The 21,600-nt window shown below is 35.7% G+C and overlaps 1 protein-coding gene across 4 annotated transcripts in view; it reads right to left on the reverse strand.

Annotated features, from left to right (window-relative positions):
- Nucleotides 1-3,270: 3,270 nt before the first annotated feature.
- Nucleotides 3,271-21,600, reverse strand: part of LOC145692881 (uncharacterized) — a 33,538-nt gene continuing 15,208 nt past the window's right edge. Inside the window, exon 3 of one of the 4 annotated variants that reach the window (XR_014132658.1) lies at nucleotides 3,271-3,444. Coding sequence is in view for 1 of the 4 variants with exons in the window: in XM_081768422.1 (XP_081624548.1) it covers nucleotides 19,576-20,536 (961 nt within the window). In the remaining 3 variants the exon portion in view is untranslated. Of the gene's footprint in view, nucleotides 3,445-7,070; nucleotides 20,556-21,600 lie in introns of those variants that run through there. The other 3 variants (XM_081768422.1, XR_014132656.1, XR_014132657.1) reach the window with 3 other exon arrangements.

Genomic DNA, 21,600 nt, shown 5'->3' on the forward strand with positions numbered 1-21,600 from the left:
CAAGAGATGGCGCAACGAACGGAGCGTCCCACAGTTCCGTGTATCCACACATGTGTTGCAAACCCCTGTCATCGCGTATCGTTCGTAGTATAGGGCAGTGGATTAAAGCGTCAACAACACCAGTTTGTAGTTAAGTGAACATGGCGCAATTTGTGCCTGATAAAGTGTTTTTGCGGGGTGTCCTGCTGCATTACTTTAACATGCAGAAAAGTGCGACTGAAAGTCATCGTATTTTGGTGGAAGTGTATGGTGACCATGCTCTAGCTGAGCGAACGTGTCAGAAGTAGTTTGCACGGTTTAGAAGTGGTGTTTTCGGCTTGGCAGACCAAGAGCGAGCTGGACAGCCAAAAAAACTTCAAGACGAAGAATTGACAGCATTGCTCGAGCAGGATTCGTGTCAAACGCAGGAACAACTTGCAGCAGCATTAGGAGTTGATCAAACAACAGTCTCCAAACGCTTGAAAGCCATGGGAATGATTCAAAAGATGTCACATTGGGTTCCACATGAATTGAAAGACAGAGACGTTGAAAGACGAAAAACCATTTGCGAATTGCTGCTTCAACGACAGAGCAGAAAGGGGTTTCTGCATCGAATTATTACGGGTGATGAGAAGTGGATCCATTACGAGAACCCTAAACGAAAAAAGGCCTGGGTGAAACCAGGTGAACCAGGTCCATCACAACCAAAACGAGATATTCACTGTGCAAAGGTTATGCTGTGCATATGGTGGGATATGAAAGGTGTGGTGTACTATGAGCTGCTGCAACCGGGTGAAACTATGAATGGAGAACGTTATCGACGACAATTAATGCGTTTGAAGCAAGCTCTGGCCAGAACACGACCAGAATGGGAGAACAGACATGATAAACTTATTGTTCAACATGATAACGCTCGCCCACATGTCGCAAAACCGGTCAAAACCTATTTAGAAAATGTGGATGTGAAGTTTTACCCCACCCGCCGTATTCACCAGACGTTGCTCCTTCGGACTACTACTTGTTCGATTGCATGAACAACGATTTGATTGGACAGCGGTTTACTTCTTCAGAAGATATCGAAACATGGGTCTCTGACTGGATCGCTTCCAAGAATGAGGACTTCTTTCGCCACGGAATCCGTACATTGCCTGACAGATGGGCGAAAGTGGTGGCTAGCGATGGACAATATTTTTCTTAAGGTATTTATGTATTTTGTGTTAGTACTACAGCTTCAATGTGTGCGTACCAACCGCACGAATTAATTCCTAGACCAAATATATTATCATATTTTAGAAATTATTAATATGATTCCTTCATTTCCGAAGACAGTGAAATTCGTTGAAAAACCTGGGTGCTTTTACTTCTGATAAGAATTGCAGAAATACTAGTAATCCTTAGAACCTGAGTTGATGTAATCAAAAATTACATTTCTGCTTTCCGAAACATTATCCAAACAGACGTTTATGCTAACAAATGTAGAGCATCTCTCCCTCTGTAGATAGTATTTTAGTATATATGTATATCTTCTGTAAAATAAATGTATCATATACTTTTGATAGCTTTCCATATGGGAACAGTGGTAGTGGGATTCCTAATTCGATGCCCGGCCAAGTAAGTTTGTAGTGGACAACATTGTGTCCGTGAGTTTTCTTAGAATACTCCCACTTCCTGACACATTCTCACTCCATCAATTATTCCATCATCACTCACTTGTCTAAATCATCCGTCTCCCTTGGCGTAATGAGCATAAATGTGTGACGTTGAACTGAAAGATTAAACTTTCGATATAAAACTGTGTAACGAATTGGCAACAATGCATTTGGAACTAAAGCTTGTGACAAACATCTTCGCATTTCAGCTAAACGAATAAAACGCAAGCTCTGACGCGATGTTGCCGAGTGGTAAGGGGTCTGGCTATGGATAAGTAGACGAAGTACAGCTCGATCAGGTAGCAGAGGATAGACGTGACTGTGTACAAATAAACATGGCAATAGCGCTGGACTCTCATTTGCAAGCAACATTTAAAGGGAACTTGGAGCGTCGCCTTCAAATCCCAAGATGTTTGTCACGCCGTTCAATTAGCACTGCTTTTTGTTTTGACGTTCTTCGACTTTTGGCTCCTATTACATGATGATCCAACATTTGGCGGGTGCCAGAGTTTGCTTTCCAGAACGTATGGCATTGATAAGCATCGTTTAGCCTCATGTGGATGGACTGTAGTTTTCCTTTCGCACACTCGTGTGTGTGTGTATGTGTGTGTATACATGTGGTATTCATGATTTATGTACCTCTCGAATGTGTTCTGAATAAGGAATTTGACTTTTACTTATTAGATTTACTTGCGTTTGTGTGCTCTAATTCCGTGACTTAATCCATTTATGCTCAAACATAAAGAATACAAATCTTCGCCTTCACATTTCAGAAGTGTTTTAAAATTCACTCTTCTTCGAAAGGTAAATATCGCTTCGCAGTTGGACAGTTCTTATAAGAGAAAACGTAAACAGCACATAGAAAACGTCAGACAGAACAGATGCGTACTGAGTATGACCATAAACTATGTTCATTTTCGAGGTGTTTTAAACTAGCTTAAAACGGACACGACTAAACTGACTCGACCTCCAACCCACGAGTGTTAATAAATTTTAGCACAGCAATAGACGCTCGTTGCTTTGAGAAACCTTTAGATAACCTACAGAGCCTAAAGGAAATCCTAAACGATCTAGAATGAGCTCCTGCAGGTAATGCTTGAGGTTTGTCAGGAAGAAATACCATACGAAATAGGGCAAGCTGATTTCCTGGCTATTATAGCCGATGAAACAAGTACGTAATCTCAAGTATATTTCAAATGTGCTTCACGTTGATTCGGTGTTATCGTTTTTCGGTAGAGATTTCTTTTTTATATATAAAACACGAATCTCTGCCAACAACTGTTTTCAGTCTACAGTGTAAATAAATTTCGATCACTGTCAGGGATGTGGGTTTGCTAGAATTAATTGTTCAAAATAGTCTAGGAAATTTATTAGGTGAATCTATCTGTACAAAGCTTCTGAAATTGATACTAATTGTATCTATGACGTCGGCAGAAGGAGACAGCTGTTCTTGCACATTGAATAGAATTAAAACATTTTAAAGGAATTCGATGTTTCAAGAATCAGTATTGACATTGATCGAAAAAGACCAGATAATGGGAATAACAGACTTTAACGAGTTTGTCATAGAAAATTTGCTGCCATCGAAAGGAGGAGAATATATTTTCTATTAATTTAACATGAATAATTGGGTAAAATGTTCTAATTTTTAGGGTTTTTTTTGCCATAATTATATTTATTTTTACATATCATATAATATGTGCGTCTAAATGTATATTGATAAGTTAATAAATCCAGTTTCTATCTTCTGTCTCCGATTGTTCGAACTGCAACACCCGAGATCAGCATCCACCGGCCGCCACTGGGACACATCCTTCTGAAAAGAAGTTACCTATGAGCGCTTCTTTATACGTTTACAAAGGAAATGCAGAGATATGAAATCACAATTAAAAGTAGAAATATGATACAAGACGTAATTAAAAGAGTTCATTTAAAAGAATAACGCACATGTAGCAGAGAAAAATGGGGCAGGAGATTATTAAGTTTTCATCGAAGAAATGCTTGTAATGACATAATGGATTGCTTGATATTCTGCAGATTAAAACAAAATAAAGTTGTTGACAGCGGAAAGAGTTTGGTATTCGAGCGCAAAATTAGCTCTATGTCTGGTAGGTAGATTTAGACCATCAGTATTAATATATTTGTATTCTTCCTACGGGAAAATGTACGTAAGAAAGTGATTGAATTAGTCTGTAACAATATGATTTCGTTCTCGAGGTATATGGGATGATTCTGTAATAATAAGAAGTAGGGCAGTTGGTGTACACAAATGAAATTTCTCCACTTTTAATAAGGATGGTTTGATATGGCAATTGGTGGTTAGATTTCTAAAAATAAGATCGTATAAACAATGGGTATTTTGCAGTGTGTCTTGAGTCTTGACTTTAAAAATCTCAAACGTGTGATGCCTTTCAAATACCGATATATCAAATTCGAAGATTTCAGATGAGGTCCAAATAGAGAATTCTCGTGTCTGTAGGCAGAGGTAAGAAGCATCTGTGAGAAAGCTGGTGTTGAAGATTCGATAAAGAAAATGATAGTTGCTATCATGGATAATAGAAATCTGGATGATAAGATAAAGGTTCGCTTCGTCAGACTCGAAAAACAGAATGTAGTCCCTAGAGCATTGATAAAAGTGTCCCAGATCATCTATATTTTAAAATGCTATGTTCGTCTCCAATTCTTTCGACAATGAGTTCTCGAAAACGACACGTGCAGTTTTCACTGGTCGATTCCAAATTTTGTGTAGATTGTTCAGTTCTCATTCAAATTTTCAGAAACCTTGTCGTTATTGTTGTATTCAACATTTTATGTTTTGAGCCAATAATATTAACATTATTGCAGGCCGAAACTACGGTGTTAGGTAACCAGTGGAGAAGTTAGGTATGGCGGGTTCACGGACATTGCAGGCGCTTTGCTTAAATGAATGACAAAACTTATTGCATGCTGGCAGCTTCGAAGGCCCCAAGAGACGCAATGAGGCGTACTCGGACGGGTATGAATTTACTACACATAAATATTTCCACTTGGTATTGTGTTACTTCTACAGATTTGCTACAAACTCACTCCAACATCTATACATAGCAATTCACTTCCTTTGTGAGTCTCCTATCCTTTTCCTGTGTGAGTAAGGAAATATGCACAGTGGGAAAGAGATTCATGGTCATAACAGAACAATGTGCTGACTAGACAACGCGGGTTCAGCTAGTTCTTCATTAAAGTTCCTCGTAATTTAGGATTACCTTGCATAATTTTATTTGCTAATTGACATCTAGCATTAACTTTGATATCTAAAAATATTTTGTATTTTGAAGTTGAACTGCCGTTCTTTAAATTTAAAATTTAGAAGTGTAATTAAAAATCTTTCGTTTCTCGCGCTGGTACACATAAGCTACAAGATCTCACGGTGAGTTTGGGTAAGAAATTTTTCAATAACAACAGAAAATTTTGACATCAAATGTGCAAGTTAAAAGTTATTCTTTAATTTCCTGAATTTGAGAATTTAGCTATTCTGATTGTTCTATTAAAAGGTGATTCAAAGTTTTTAGTAGTAGTGGCTGGTTTATATTTAGTGAGCAACAATTTTTGACGGCTCATAAGTCAATCACCTAAGGAAGTGGCACAAAGTCAACGACCTAGAAGTATCCCTTAAATTTTGAGAATTGGTAAAATTAAAAGTTTGGTATGGTAGCATTAAACCAGAGTATGTACCCTTGTAAGTTTTGGTGGCCCATCTCGTCCCTTTTTATGAATAATTAACTGGCAACTTCAGCGTCGAGTTTTTCGTGCTCTGGGGATAACATCTCCAGTCCTGGCCATCTCTGAAAGAAATACTGTTTAAATGCAACGGAATAAGCAAAATATCTTTTCTATCATCTGGGGTACCGGGTCTCAGTCGAATTACCGGGTCACTAGGGGTTTGAATCCTCGACCCAGTGGTGATCCATAAGCTAACCAACATCATCCGACTGACACTATGATCCGTTTTAGCTCTAGCGTGTTCATTCGATCTGTGCAAATTACAACGTTATATTCGCAAAAGATGAAAGTGATGCTGGATGTTCGGAACAGATAAATCTTCGGAAAACACTAGAAAATGGTAACCTCTTTGGTTATTTGAAAGCAAAATTTTATTTATACTAGTTCGACACAAATTTGTTTCCATCCTATAATTCAATATGATTTATTCACGTTAAAATTTGAAACATGCAAGATCTGCTACATCTATAAGAAACATCCAATTTTCCATTTGAACATTCGTAACTTTTCATTATGATACGGTTTGGACTTTTAATATAGGATATTTCTGATAAAAATTTAGCAGTAAAATAGCACTCATTCAATTTTATCTTTCTTTCTTTCTCTTTTCGTTTTTTTCTTTTTTGTTCACTTTGCATTAGTAGTCTGGAATGGAAGATATGACCTACGTTACGTACTGGGTTTATTAGAATGTAGTTTGCATCAGTACGTCCAATGAACACTACCGAATTTACAACCGAATCACGCGGAAACAAAGCACTTTTGACATTATCTTAGATGTGTCTGTGAGATCTACAGTTCTACTGGAAATTGAGTATGCTATCCTTTTTGAAAGTGACTTAATGAATGTTTCAAGCATCCTCTATATATTTGAATGGTCCTGAAAAAAATATAAAAACAAACGTTATTCCTATATTACTGTTGGATTTCTGGTAACGGAACTGGTTAGGTTCTTTTCTTACTAAGTTTAAATTCCACATTTTTATCTGTTCTCCCTTTTCTTTCCCTTCTTCTCTCGCCTTCTCTCTCTCTCTCTCTCTCTCTCTGCCTCATTTCTGAACCTCTGTGTAATATACTGGTACATCCACTGGTTTCAATTTGTCATTGTGTGTGTTTCAGTTTCTTCCTAAATCAACTTATGAATCTTGTTTCGTCTCGGTTTTGTTATTTCATTTTATCGATACTAATACATGTGTAGTTTGAAGTTGAAATTGCGTTCATGTTATTAGCTACTTTTAGTATGCTAGAGAAGAAAGGAGGAGAGAGAGGGGGTCTCTTTACCAGACACGATTATGGGATAAGAAGGTGTATATTGAGTGGCCTAGCTACACGGCGTAGGCTGTCGCAATTTTTTTGATGCGGAGTGTACAATTCCGGCATTCGCCTGGTGGGACTGAAGAAATGCAGGACTTAGGATGGGCTGCGGGAGTTCGTGGGTATATGCTCGATCTACCGAATTTCGCGTAGCAGACACACTACCTCTACTTCCGGTTTCTTTTAACAATTATAGCGGTGTGTACTGTGTGGTCGATGAAGTTCAAGACAGCTTTACCTTCTCTCTCTCCAAGAATGTACATGAATGCATAGAAATAAAAGAAGGTTCAAACAACACAGACTAACAGATAATACTCTACCTTTCGTTAATATCATAAAATGCACAATAAGTAAGTAAAGTAAAACAAGAATAAAACAGGCTATTGCAAACATTTTTATCTTTGAAGCATTTTTTACAAAAAAGCAAGAGACAAAAAATATAAATCATTTATATTTTCTCTCGTATATCCTTAATTTGTGCACATTACATTTTTTTGACGTAATCTCTATATGCAACAGCAAAGATATATGTTACTAAAAGAATAGGGAAATTCGACAGCATAATTGTTTGATCATATCTTACACAGAAATTTTTGAAATTAAAACTCAAGTTGAAAAAATAAATAAAACAATTATAAATTGGATAAAGAAGTAAATAGCAATTAACAAAACTTCATCATGATCCACAGAAACAACAATGCATTTTAAACTATGAAGGGCTGATCACATGGTACGAACAAGCTTACAATAAACTTTTATACCTGCACTTTAATGGAGTACATTGCGTTGATTGTTATGTCAAACATCGAATAATTTACCACATTCTCTACAGCAATAGTCATTACAAGTTTTCTTTCTACTGAAAGGCAACAAAGATCGCTTAGGCTACAGTTTGCCATTCGATTTCTTAGATATGTTTTAACCCGTCTAAGACACGAAAAAGAACGTTCACGTGGTGAACTAGATACAGGAATGGTGACAGCAATTACGGCTAATTTGTGAATTTCATGAAAAGCAAGTTTAAAACGATCCATCACTTCAGTAAACTGAGAAACGGAGGTAATTTTGCATTGCCTTTCCTCCTCATAACGTTTCAAAACTTTCGGGAGAACTTTCATTTCCACCTCTACACTATCGACATCACACCCATAATGACGTGCAAGTGGTTCAATTTTCTCAAATGAGAGGAAATGGTCACTTTTAGGATGAAGACTGCTTATTCCAGTGTAAATTGGCGTTCAGCTGTATCTGGAATTATGTTTGTAAATAAAATCAATGTTCTTTGCAGAGTTAAACAGGGTCCTAGAAACTATTACATTACAATCAATAGTAATACCTATTGCTTTTGAAGTACAGGATGTTACCTTCATTATTCTACTTCTGTTGGGGTGGGCAAGGCCATTCATCGGGTGGGCGGTCGCCCACTCCCGCCCACCCTTAGTGCTATCCCTGCCTCTCTTATTATTTGTGAGGGGCACCTAGCGAAACGCCTTAAATTTCGGAATGCTTTAAAAACAATAATTGGCAAATGCTCCCTAGGATCTAATATATACCATCATAAATTTGGGTGGGCCTGCGCATTCACTTTCATGGGTATAAAATTATCACATATTAGTACGCTCACGTGTTCGGGTATTAACCTATTTTTCTTTTTTCTGATAACTAAATGCTCTATATGGTTTTATAAATGTGTATAGTGGTCTGGGCATGGATGCAACGATACTCCCATCTTACATTTTTTGGAAGGAGTACTTAGGACCAACCCCTCAAATTTCAGAATTGTCAAAACAACGAAATATACATATCTGTACCTTTCATTACTCCTGATTATTTCTTCCTGAGTAAAAAAAGAATACCAAAATATAAACCTAAGCTAGTATAGATCCGTATCATGTCGTACATCATTGACTTTCTAAATTTGAGATTTTACATCCTCTTTGATCAGACCATATTATTTGCGAGGATTGGAATCCAAGAGATGGGTACGTTGATGTCCTCCAATTTTCGAGATGGGTATATAGGACCACTCATTAAATTTGGTAGTTGTAAAACAAAATTTGAAAAATATTCTCTAGGACTCACTGCATTTCGGGCAGTTTATCCTTATTTATCTTATAAATAAAAAATATCAAACATTAGTATTGTTACGTGGTCGGTTATTTACCTCATTTTCATTTTTTTTTTTAAATGAACGCTCCTCATGTGATTTAAAACATGTGATCATTCTCTTTTCATAGGACACGCTTCATTCTTAACATGTGAGAAATGTACATAGAGCCAACCCTTAAATTTGGAATTGCCTTTTAAAAAAAGTAAACGTTCTCTACGACTCAAGTGCATTTGGATGCTTTTGGATTTTACTGACATAATTTACATCTTTCAATGAGACTTTACTGCAACATACTATACGATTATACAGTTTAGTTGAGTCAATTCAATTGCTATGGTCAAACAATCTAGTTACCGACTGCAGAGGTCCAACTGTATCGATCTGCCCGACAGCAGCAGCTTGTGATGCACGATGACCTTCCAATCCCGCCATACTTACTGCATAACGTTTTTGAATGTCAGTAGGTACTTTGTTACAGACTGTGGAGTTTTCCTCACTTTAATATCTATCTTTTCGCATAGTCTCGTAAACTATCACTTTTAAGTAACCACTTCATAAATGGCTCGAGATCGTTGTTTCAGTAGAGATTCATACATAGAAATTCCATTCAGAAACTATTTTTTTTTTTTTTGGGCACATCATATGGCAACCAAACAACCGGCCTCTCTTTTGCAGACAGTTTTCATCGAACAGTTACCATTATTTGGTGATGGATATTTAAGTTATTAGTGTTGTCATGGTCTTTTACAGATGATCTTTTCAAAATGTCATCACTTTCTGCGATATTTACCTTCATTCTAGACACTGAAATTTTTAGAACGAAACCTAATGAAGCTTAGTTTGATTGTTGTTTTAATAATGCATTTTTCTCATAAACATTACAAAGGGCCTAGTGGAATAAGTATGTGAAAACTGTTCTGATATCAATGACTTTGTATAAGGAATTTCTTTAAAATTGGTATATTACTTTTCCGGTTAGATCAAATATTATTCTGCCTAGTTTTTACTGTAAACTGTGTTAGAAGACTCCAAAGTCCAAAGTGAATCATTGTAAGAATAGCAATAAAGCTTCACCTACAGAATTTATAATCCTCAATAGAAATGCTTAGGTGCCTTCCATTTCAATTCAGGCAGAGCATGTACCATCACCATCTCATATATTATTGAAACTGTTTTATAGCAACTAGACATGTTTCTAAGAGACCAACATTTTTTTGTTTTGTCGAAAAAAATTCCCGCCAAGTAATGAATCATCAAAGAAGGCGAGTACAATTTATGAATTGTAGAAGACATGGAAAATGGTCAAATTCGGAGCCCCACCATTCAGCTATGAAGACAGATAGAGTTATAATTCTTGTTGTGGTATGTACATAGGTATATAAATAAACTATATTTCATTATAGTTTGGTTTGCGCATGCGTATCTTTTTGTACATAAATTAACAAATGAACGTCAGTTTATCTGAAAAGTCGAAGTTTGCGAATTTTTTTAAAGCACTTCCGGTTCGAATTTTAAAATTCTGTTTTCACGGTTGGTAACTTATTTACCCGCTTTCCGGAAAAGAAAATTGTATCGCTTCTGTGTGCAACCGTTTCGACGCAGAAAATTCGAGAAATTGTAAAATTTTCGAAAATCGCCATTTTTTTCGAAAACACCATTTTATAAAATTCTGAAATTTTGTCAGATGGTTCTTTACATGTATAATAAACACACCAAATACCATTCTCGACCAATGCTTCGTGAATTAACTACAGCCTTTTGAAATTAACAAAGTTTCGTTAACTTTGGTGTCACAGTTGGCAACACTGGACACAATCAAGGTGCAACAATTTGATGATTGTGGTTTGCACTTATTAAATGAAGAATAAATGTTTTTCTGACTGCTTTTTATTATTTTCATCAAAAATGCTCTCTGAAATAGTAAAAGGAGTCTCCCCCTACACATCCGTTTTCTTAAACCGAAGTAATCTGAGGAGGAAATTACGATTACGAAAAACACAAATTTTAAGTTTACTTCAAACGGCCATCCAATAGATTCAGATGATCTGTGAAAAGCCTGAACTATTACCTCAGTGATGATTTGGAATGCTCCAGATAAAGTCTCAATTAAGTGCAATGTCATTACAGTGATCGAAAATGGCCAAAAAGTTTTAAAAAATCGAAACGTTTTCTCACACGTTCCATCAAAGAAATTTACGGACTTTTCAAACAGAACAATCCCAGCATAAAAATGGGTCACTCGAAATTTCATAGGATTTGACCAGCTGTCAGTCTGCAATCTGGGAGGGAAATGTGTGTTTGTGTACTTTGCAAATTTTATGTTGGCTGCTACTGCGTTGCAACAAATCAAAGGTGCAGCCTGCATTGAAGCTGTCATGAGTGACCTGTTTTCTTTAGTAGTATGATCCCCGTAGAAAATGACAGCTGTCTTCTTCAAGAATGTGGTAAATGCTATGGAGTAAAAGGAATAAGTGTGGAGTCTTTAATTATTGATCTTGATGAAAATAGTGTTACTTATGCCATATGGGGAAACAATGATCTCGTTATAAAACTGTGCCACTTACTGTTTTCGTATCGTACGTTGCTGGTTTAACTGTAAGAATTGTAATTCATGACTACATCAAGAAAATCCGAAGAGAATTAATTGGTACCGAAAAGCAACATATAAACTTTCAAGATACAAATTCTATTTTACTTCATGTGAAATTCATTGAAAACTGGACTGCTACTCTGCAAAGTGAAATTCAGAGTTATCACTGGAAAAACGAGGAAATTTACGGCAGTTATTATCAACAACTGCCAGTTTTGTTGTAATAAGCGACGACAAGCAAACGATTCGGCTCATGTTCTCATAGCCATAGACAAGATTCTAGAAATACCCGAAGAAAAGCGAAAATATAGGTTATAGAAAAAGGTTCGAATATGTTAAAGTAAGTGTCTCCAATTTCCGAAACCGTGTCAGTGATTTTTCTGGTGCTGCATCCCACTTTAAAAACCGCTTTCAGATGTTCGAGATGCAGACAAGTCCGATAAAACTGTTTTTTCAGTGAATCCGGCCATGCAAATCTCTCTGCAACGGTACTGGAGGAAAGGAGGGTTGTAAAAAATGTGGCAACGCGGCATAACCTTAGACAAAAAAAAAATACACATTATTAAAACCGCAGAAGAATTCGTGAGAATAGTGCAAGTACAAACTCCGGGTATTACTATCGTTTTGTTGACTGGAACTGAATTTGACAATTTCCGGAAATAATAAAAATGAAAGAATGAGAAAGTGTGCGACCGGTAACTGGTATTCTACGAAGTCACTTTTGACTTTCGGAAAATGGCGAAGTTTTTATCAGTAACGGGTCAATATGAACTTCATGCTTCCACCAAAATCGAGCTTCTGCAATTCAAAGTGTAGATTTAAGAAGCTGCAAAAAGGAACTTTTGTTACATACATATATGAAAACTGGTGATGGGTAACGGAAATATGAATAAATCATGAATTACGTGAAGGTGAAGAGTACTGTTTATGCTTCCACATAGATCTTCAACAGGGTACGGGTTTCCAGAAGAGCATAAGAGAAGTGAAAATACGTCTCATGTGACTATCGACAATGTGCTACGAGTTTTGAATGCACGAACACCTATTGGAGCATCTGCACGATTACATGCTGTTAGCGAAGAAGACACCAAGCAATGATTGGTTCATGTGAAAAAAAAAACAGTGAAATTTTGTTTCCGAAGACCATTTTAGGTAAGTGAACTTAAAATTTGTGTGTTTCGTAATCGTTATTTCCATCTCAGATTACTTCGGTTGAAGAAATCGGAGTAGTAGTGGTAGGTTAATTTTACTATTTCAGAGAACATTTTTGATTAAAATAATAAAAAGCAGTGAGGAAAACCTTTTATGCTTCATTTAATGAATGTGAAGCACAAACATCATCAAATCGTTGCACTTTTATTGTTTCCAGTGTTGCCAACTGTAACATCAGAGATAACGATACTTCTCAAATTTCAAAAGGTTGTAGTTAATTCATGAAGCATTAATCGAGAATGATATTTGGCATGTTTATTATTCATGTAAAATTGAACCATCTGACAAAATTTCAGATTTTTAAAACATGGTGTTTTCGATGAAATGGTGCCCAAAATGGAGATTTTTGAAAACTACAACTTCTCGAATTTTATTTGCGACGAAACGATTGCACACAGTAGCAATATAATTTTTTTCTTACAGCGCTTAACTAGGTCTTACCAACCGTGAAAACAAGAATTTTAAAATTCGAACCGGAAGTGCTCGAAAAAATTAGCAAACTTCGACTTTTCAGATAAACTGACGTTCATTTGTTATCTACTAAAAGATATGCTTGAGCAAACCAAACTATAATAAAATGTAATTTATTTATATCCCTATCTACATACCACAACAAAAATTATATAACTATCTGTCTTCATAGCTGAATAGTGGGGCTCCGAAGTTGACCATTTTCCATGTCTTCTACAAATCATAAATTGTATTCGCCGTCTTTGATGGCCCATTACTTGGCGCGAAAATTGTTTTCGACAAAACAAAAAAACGTTGGTCTCTTAAAAACATGTCTAGTTGCTATAAAACAGTTTCAACAATATCTGAGATGGTGATGCCACAATTTTACTCTTTTTTTTTTTTTTTGGCCTGAGTTGAAATGGAAGGCACCTTAATGTTTAAACGAGAAATGGACGAATCTGGGCAACTTATTTAAATGTTTAAATTAATAAGTCCTTCATGCTAATTTTATAATTGCAGCAAAGCGTTGCAACTCTCTATTCAAGATTAGCTTGGGTGGCAGAACTATTGAAATATACAGAAAAATTGGTGGCCCTGAACTTTCACCTTTTACGAAACAAACATACTCATGGCAGAAATGTATCAATCATGAATTCTTATTTAAAGTATGTAACCAACAAAATTCTTAGGTCTTCCTATAAGTAACATCCTTACTTGGGATACTCACATAATGTCGTTAGCACAAAAACATGTTTCCTATACCTTGAAAGTTATCAAAAATATTTTGGATATAAATAGCTGCAGAATTTATTTTGGCATGTTTCAATCTTTGTTAATGTACGGCACTATCTTCTGGGGAAATGATACAAGAAGTAACTTTATCTTTCGTATTCAAAAAAAAAAAAAAAAAGTTGTTAGAATGTGAGAGTAGACGAACCATGTAAAAAACTTTTTATAAGACTACAAATATTACCACTGCCATGTCTTTATATATTACAGTTATTAATTTTCACGCCCCAAAATCTTAATACATTCTTTGCCAATAAAGGAAACTTTCACTGCCATAATACTAGATATAGGGAAAATCTCCACATTCAAAATCACCGTAAAGCATTGTTTCAAAACGGTCCCAAATACTTACGTCCAAAATTATAATAACCTCCCCAAAAGATATTCGTAACATTGAATCGATGAATGTATTTAAATCAGTTCCAAAGAAGTATCTATTGGACAATTGTTTTTATTTAGTAGATGAATACCCATCTCCTAATGCAGCTTGTAGATTGTATAGTGTAATTTTGTCTCATATAATACCATAGTGTTATTGTCTTTTAGTATGTAATAGCTATTTCTTTCTATCTATTTATTGACGGGTCCGATTCATACGCTCGTCTTCGTTCGAGCTTCATGTATGACTTATGGATGAAAATCAAATGAAATGAAATTGAACGTCAATAAATTTGGTATTTACTTATAATGAATTCATGAGAAACAGTGGTGCTCTTACAACTTTTACTGTTTCCTATAACTTGTTCCTTTGCTTTTTTGTGCAACTATTTATTTTGTACTTGTTACCGAAGCCCACTGATGCGTCATACACATAATAGTTGCTCATAACTATTCCAGACTTTGAGATTGATGTAGTGAAAACCTTCCTTAAGCTTTCAGCAGCTGATTGTGCCTCACAGCTACAATAGAACGAAGATGAAACTATGAAAAATTACCACATGTAGCAGGACTCAAACTCGGGTAGCTCACTTGCTAGGCAAACGCCTTACTGACTACGCTCTTGCATCTCTTTTTACATAACAAAGTTTGTTGGTATGGCAATTGGAAAACCGTAAGGCGACGTAAACACAAAATTGTAATTAGAATTCATGAGAAACAGTGGTGGTTCTTAATAAGATAAGATTGTGTAAGTGGTGGTTCGTTCTCGATATCCACCCCAGAACGCAACATAGCTTTCATTGTAAATGTACCTGATTTGAAAGACAAAATAACACTGTACATTGATGACAACTCCATCAGTATATTATGATACTTAAGTAGTGTAGTAACAACCTTATTATAAAAGGGCTTACGCACACAAGCATATATATTATATAGATGTACAGTGCTCGAGAAATGGCGACTGGAAATACGAGTTTAGCGCCTAGTTATTACCAGCCAGAAACATGTACTACTATGTATAGAATTGTTCGCAAATCTGAACTTCTCGATCGCCAGGTTGCCAGTAGTAACTTGCAATTTTAGAGTGACGAAAATGTTTTACAGAAATTACAACTCTGCAAGATAAAATGGAAACGACAGTGAATCGAACTGAGAAGCTGCCGGCATACGGAACTGTGATACAGAGCCTGTGTCTGCAAACGGAGTCAGCCCCTGCCTTGGCCACCAAATATACTGACCATAGTTGCTTAGATAATGTGCTCCTTGCTCATTGAATTCTGTTCAGATCAGGCTAGTACTTACCCAAACATAAAGTATGAGGCACAAGCACAGCCAAGTCTAACCTTGGCAAAAGAGCTTTTAAATATACCATTTTCCCACTAAATTTCCTCCAGATGCAGAAAGTAGTTACCTCCAAATAAAGTAGGCATATATTTTCACGAGCAGAACTAAGTCTTGGCCTTGTCAGAAAACATATAACATCTATTCTTTAGACGACTGAATACTCCCTCTACAAATTTTGATGATCTCTCATCGGTATTTATCGTATTTCCTCACATAAACAGTATATCTCAAGAGAAACAAAATGACGCGTACCTACGTAGTGAGCTAAAGACGTCGTTTAACATTGGGATCACAATGGAAAACACTCGATGTATGCACAATTCACGTTTAATTTTACTCCACTTACAAGAAGGCATGACTCGGGTCAACCATTTGTTGGGTACGCTACTATCAATCTCATGGCATTTAAGGAGAAAATTAATTGAGAATAATTTATCATATTGTTTCAGTTATCATAAGTTTTAGTCTTATAAATGTTCTGTTTTATGAAAAATAAATGCATAAAAACGGAATTGGACTATATCGAACATGGGAAAACTTATTTGTACCACACTACCTTTGCTGAATTAATTCCTTACATATAAAGAATATTCATGATATTCAAGCCATATCGCATCGCTTCAAATTTTAAGAGACGTGTTTCTTCTGTTTCTATGTTTTAACCAAAAATCTTTCAGAAAAATATATTCTTGCAGAAAATATAAACATCAGTATTACATCAAGAAATCAGTTTACAAGCTATTAAGCGATTTTCAAGAAGACTATTTTCATCAATAAATTTTTGGCCGTTTTTTTATGTTACAATGAAATGCTTATCACAGTGAAGTTAGTTGTATGAAAAGGCATATATAGTTACATTCGGTTTTGTGTGTGTCTTGTAAATGACTGTTGATTGAGTTGATTTTTAGTTTAGCGTCCCTTTCAGCAGCGAGGCTATATGAGACGTGGACCTACTGATTAACGTGGAATCCGAACCACATGAGCTCCCGCCGGGAATCGAACCCGGATCTCCCACGCCAAAGGCGCGTACGCTAACCGCTTAGCCACGGAGGAGCTCTTTGTAAATGACTGTCATTTAAATTGTTCCCACTACAACATACGAGGTTTTTTGACTGTATGTCTAAACGAGCGGTCTCCTCAATCTACATTATATTTACATTGCTTCTCAGTACCGTCAACTAAATCCTTTCTCACATTCTTCGATGCATATTATTAACACTGTCAAATTTGAGTTTTGACTAAACTTTCTTTTGTAGAATTTGTAAGCATGATGCTTGCAATATGTTGTAAAAATTATTTTTGACTATATCCTTTTACACATTCTTGTCAGATATACTTGTCTCTGTGTTAACCAGTGTTGTTATATATTACTTCAATAAACGCCTCACTGCAGTCTTCGTACATACAATGTTTCTCACTTATGTGCTACATTTTTCTTCATAAAATTGGCTTGCAGTATTTGGAATTAATTTCAATTTTTCACGGGTTTTTCCCACGTATAAGGTTTTCCCTTATAGGAATATCGCGTTTTTTGGCAAACGTGATTTTCTAAATTAATCCCGTCTGAAAATTTTCACACGTAACGCTTGTCCCTTCTGTAGATCTGAAATCTTGTAAAATATGAACCTCGAATAAATTCCTCTTTCCACTTCTGGCACATGTGCCATATTTGACTTCTATGTATTATAATGTTACATGACAAGAAATACCTTTGACTACATAGCTTTTCACACTTTTGAAACGTGTGAGTTGTTCACTTTTTATAAATTCCAAATTCGTTTCTACACATTTGGAACGTACGACGTTTTTCACCTGTATGTATTAACATGTGTCGCCAATTTTGAGGATCGAGTAAGTCCCTTTATAGTGTAAACATTCTTGATGTTTTTCAATTGTATGGTTTAAAACGTTGTTTCAAAATGTTGAAAAAGAACTAAGTAACTTTTCAGCGTTGTTGGTATGTATTTGGATTTCACCTGCATGTATTAATATGTGTTGGATAATGTGAAATTCGACTAAATCCCTTTCCACAATCTCAGAATCCCTTTGTTTCCACCTATGTGATTTTTTTTCTGCAAGCGATTTTTAAAAAAACCTTTCAAAGCTCCTGGCAAGTGTGAGAGTTTTCGGCTGTATCATTTTTCATCCGTGTTGCCGAATGTGAAGAAATGTTTCTCCATGCATTTATGCTTTCTGGAGAAACTTGTGTTTTCCCAAGTATGAATATCGACTATACCTTTTTTATCGACTATACTATCGACTACACAGACTTCACACGTATACAACTTTTTACCTGTATGTGTTAACATGTGTCTTGCGAAATTTGAAGTATGACTAAACCTTTTGCACTGAGCTGGCATATATGATCTTTTCACCTGTATGAATAAACATGTGATCTCAAATGCGAATAAATCATTTTCCATAGACTTCACATGTGTGAAGAATTTCACGCTTATGCACAGACTTGTGTCACCAGATATGAAATTAGTCTATATCGTTTTCCAGATTTCGCAGGTAAACCACTTTTCGCTTGTATGTATTAACCTGGTAATTGCCACGTTTGATTTTTCAGTAAATCCTTTTCTACACGCATGCCAATTCTGAAGTTTTTCACCTATATGGCATAAAATAATCTCAAATGTGACTTTTGAATAAATCCTTTTCCAGTCTAGGGACGTAAAAGGATTTTTACCTAAATGTACTGACACGTATATTTGAAAATTGAAATTAATCTAAATCTTTTTCCTTAGTGCTGGAATATCTGAGGATTCTCACCTGTATGGATCGGATGAACATGTAATTTGTAAAATCTGATTTTCCTTACTAGCGGAATATGTAACTTTTCACCTGTATGGACTAGCATGTCTTGTCAAATGTGATTTATGAATAAATACCTCTTCACAGTCTTGGCACATGCCGGAACATTCAATGGTTTGTAAAGGCAGAGCTGGCACCTGTGCGGTTTATCACCTATATGGACTAACATGTACAAAATGATTTGTCCCATATCTATAACTGCCTTTATGTAAGAATATAATTTCATAATGATTTTACAGGAGACTTTTTATACTATCTGTATAATCGGGAAATGCACATGTGTCATAAATTTGATAGAAAAATCAATTATAAATACGAAAATTAGAATGAGTAAGAATAAATGTTGCTAAATGGACAGCAAAACTTTATTTTCGTTTTATTGATCTTATTTACAACTGTTCTGACACGAAATTTGTCGCATACTTGTCTGCCGATTACACACATACTAACATTACAGGAAATACCGGATGAATTCGTTAATAATTTATATCAGTACAAGAACATATTTCTAGAAAGGCAACAATAGTTTTGGACATGAGTGTACGTTGTCATGTTTTTGCGAAGTACCTTTCCACACTCATGGCAAGTGTGAATTCTTTTACTTGTATGGATAAACGTGCTTTCTGGACTAATCACTCTCCACACTGCTGGCACGAGTAAGACATTTTACCTGTACGTATTAATGTGTGTCTTGCTAGATTTGGACTTCGACTAAATCCTTTTCTGTAATGCTGAAATCTGTGAGGTTTCCACCTGTATGAATTAACATGTCTTGCCAAATTTGAACTATCATTGAATCTCATTCCACAGTGCTGGCATGTGTGAATGTTTTCACCTGTATGGACTAACAAGTGCTTTGCCAAATATTATTTTTGAATACACCCCTTTCCACACTTCTGGAACATATCAGATTTTTTACCTATATATGTTAAAATGTGTCTTCCTAGACTTGAATTTCGACTGAAATCCTTTCCAGAGTGTTGGCTGGTCAGAGGATTTCCACCTGTATGGGTTAAAATGTGTTGAACAATTTGAACTCTCTTTGAATCCCTTTCCACAGTGGTAGCATGTGTGAAGTTACTCACTTGTATGGATTAACATGTGCTTTGCTAAGAGTGATTTCCGAATAAATCCCTCTCGACACTGCTGACACGTGTAAAATTCTTTGCTTTCATGTATTAGTACGTGTGTTGCGAAATTTGAGCTTCCCTTTCCACGATGCTCGGATCCGTGAGGAATTCACCTGTATGAATTAAAATGTGTCTTGCTAAATTTGACCTCCGATTAAATCCTTTTTCACAGTGCTGGCATCTGTAAGACATTTCACCTGTATGAATTAACATATGTCTTGTCAAATTTGAACTATCTTTGAATCCCTTTCCACATTGCTGGCATGTGTGAGGTTTAGCACATGTATGGACTAACATATGTTTTGCCAAATGTGTTTTCTGAATAAATCCCTTGCCACACTGCTGGCATGTGTAAGATTTTTTACCTGTATGTGTTAACATATGTCTTGATAGAACCGCACGTTGACTAAATCGTTTTCCACAGTGCTGGCATCTGTGAGGCTTTTCACCTGTATGAACTAATATATGTATTGCCAAATTTGAACTTATATTGAATCTTTTTCCACAGTGCTGGCATGTGTGAGGTTTTTTACCTTTATGAATTAATTTATGTCTTGCTAAATTTGAACTACCATTGAATCCCTTACCACAGTGCTGGCATGTGTAAGGTCTCTCATTTTTATGGACTAAAATGTGCTTTGTCAAATATGATTTTTGAATAAAAACCTTTCCACACTCCTCGCATGTGTAAGATTTAATACCTGTATTTGTTTTGACGTGTCTTCCTACACTTGAACTTCGACTAAAATCCTTTCCACAGTGCTGGCTGGTCTGAGGGTCTTCACCTGTACGGATTAAAATATGTGTTGCCAAACTGAAGCTATGACTTAATCTCTCTCTAGAATATTGGCGAGTGTCAAGTTCTTCATTTATCTGTATTGCCAAATGTGATCGATTAAATCGTTTGTCAAACTCATTAGAAATTTGAGATTTTTCACCTGAGTGAGAAATAAATTTCTTTCGCGGAGTAAACGAATTTGTTTCTCTGGGAACAGAATCTTTATGCAACCTATAACAAATTGAATAATCTAAAAAATGGGAATAGAGATAAATACTATGAAACACCAAAGAAATTCAAATGTTTACATATAAAATGCAGTAACAATGGGAATATATTTGTATTAGATTATACTTGTTATTGCACCTTAAATGTGAGCCGTACCCTGGCAATCATACATCATATATCATGATAAACTGAATTTTGACACCATTGTACTATTACAAAAAATCTTCTAGAAATATGGAATAGACAACCATCGAGATGTACCTCTACCATTTCAATTCTCCAAACAAGAGAGAAAACAATTACTTTGTTTTACCATCTCAAAGGATATCGAACCTTTAACACAAGTACATACTATGGACTGAAGATATCATTATTATTCACGAAGGTGTCACTCGAAACGATTTTGTATTATAAAATTAATTTTTGTGTCAGAAATTTCAGAAATTGCGAGAATTTGTTCCAATTAACACTACCAGAAAATAATACTATAATGGCAAAAAACAAAGGAAAGCTGTAAATATTTTCAAAATTTTCAACAAAATACGTAATATGAAGCAGTATCCCTACTTGTAATTTAATATCCTTGGAATGCTTTAAGATATTAAGTTTTAATCTACATTACGATATTTGCCTCTACAGCAATATATCTACTAGGTTAGATATGATTCGTACCTAATAATTTTTCACATTAAAGCCTTTTGACAAGCTGCGAATGTTCAATTGTTATAACTTCATAGCTATTCACAAGATATACCTGTTAATATGATTGCAGAATTTGACGCTAAGGTAATGAAGATGTACATTGCCCCGTTCGCCTCCCTTGGGTTATTACTGTTAAAGCTTCCACAATTTCGAAGGTTTCTCATGTTGTAACTTCTTTAATTTGCACCATACATAAAAATGTTATCGTAAGATTTTGCATAACACATAGAATTTAAGTTTGTAATAAGCTGAGGCAATGCCGTTGAAAGAAATTAACGTTTTATACCGAATTTGCAACACTGGTATTGGAGGATGCGTTAATCAACGTCTTTTGGGTGTAATTTGCATCGTAAGATAATCCAGTG

Source organism: Thermobia domestica, chromosome 8 (assembly GCF_964235325.1).
Source record: "Thermobia domestica chromosome 8, izTheDome1.hap1.1, whole genome shotgun sequence".
Taxonomy (NCBI): domain Eukaryota; kingdom Metazoa; phylum Arthropoda; class Insecta; order Zygentoma; family Lepismatidae; genus Thermobia; species Thermobia domestica.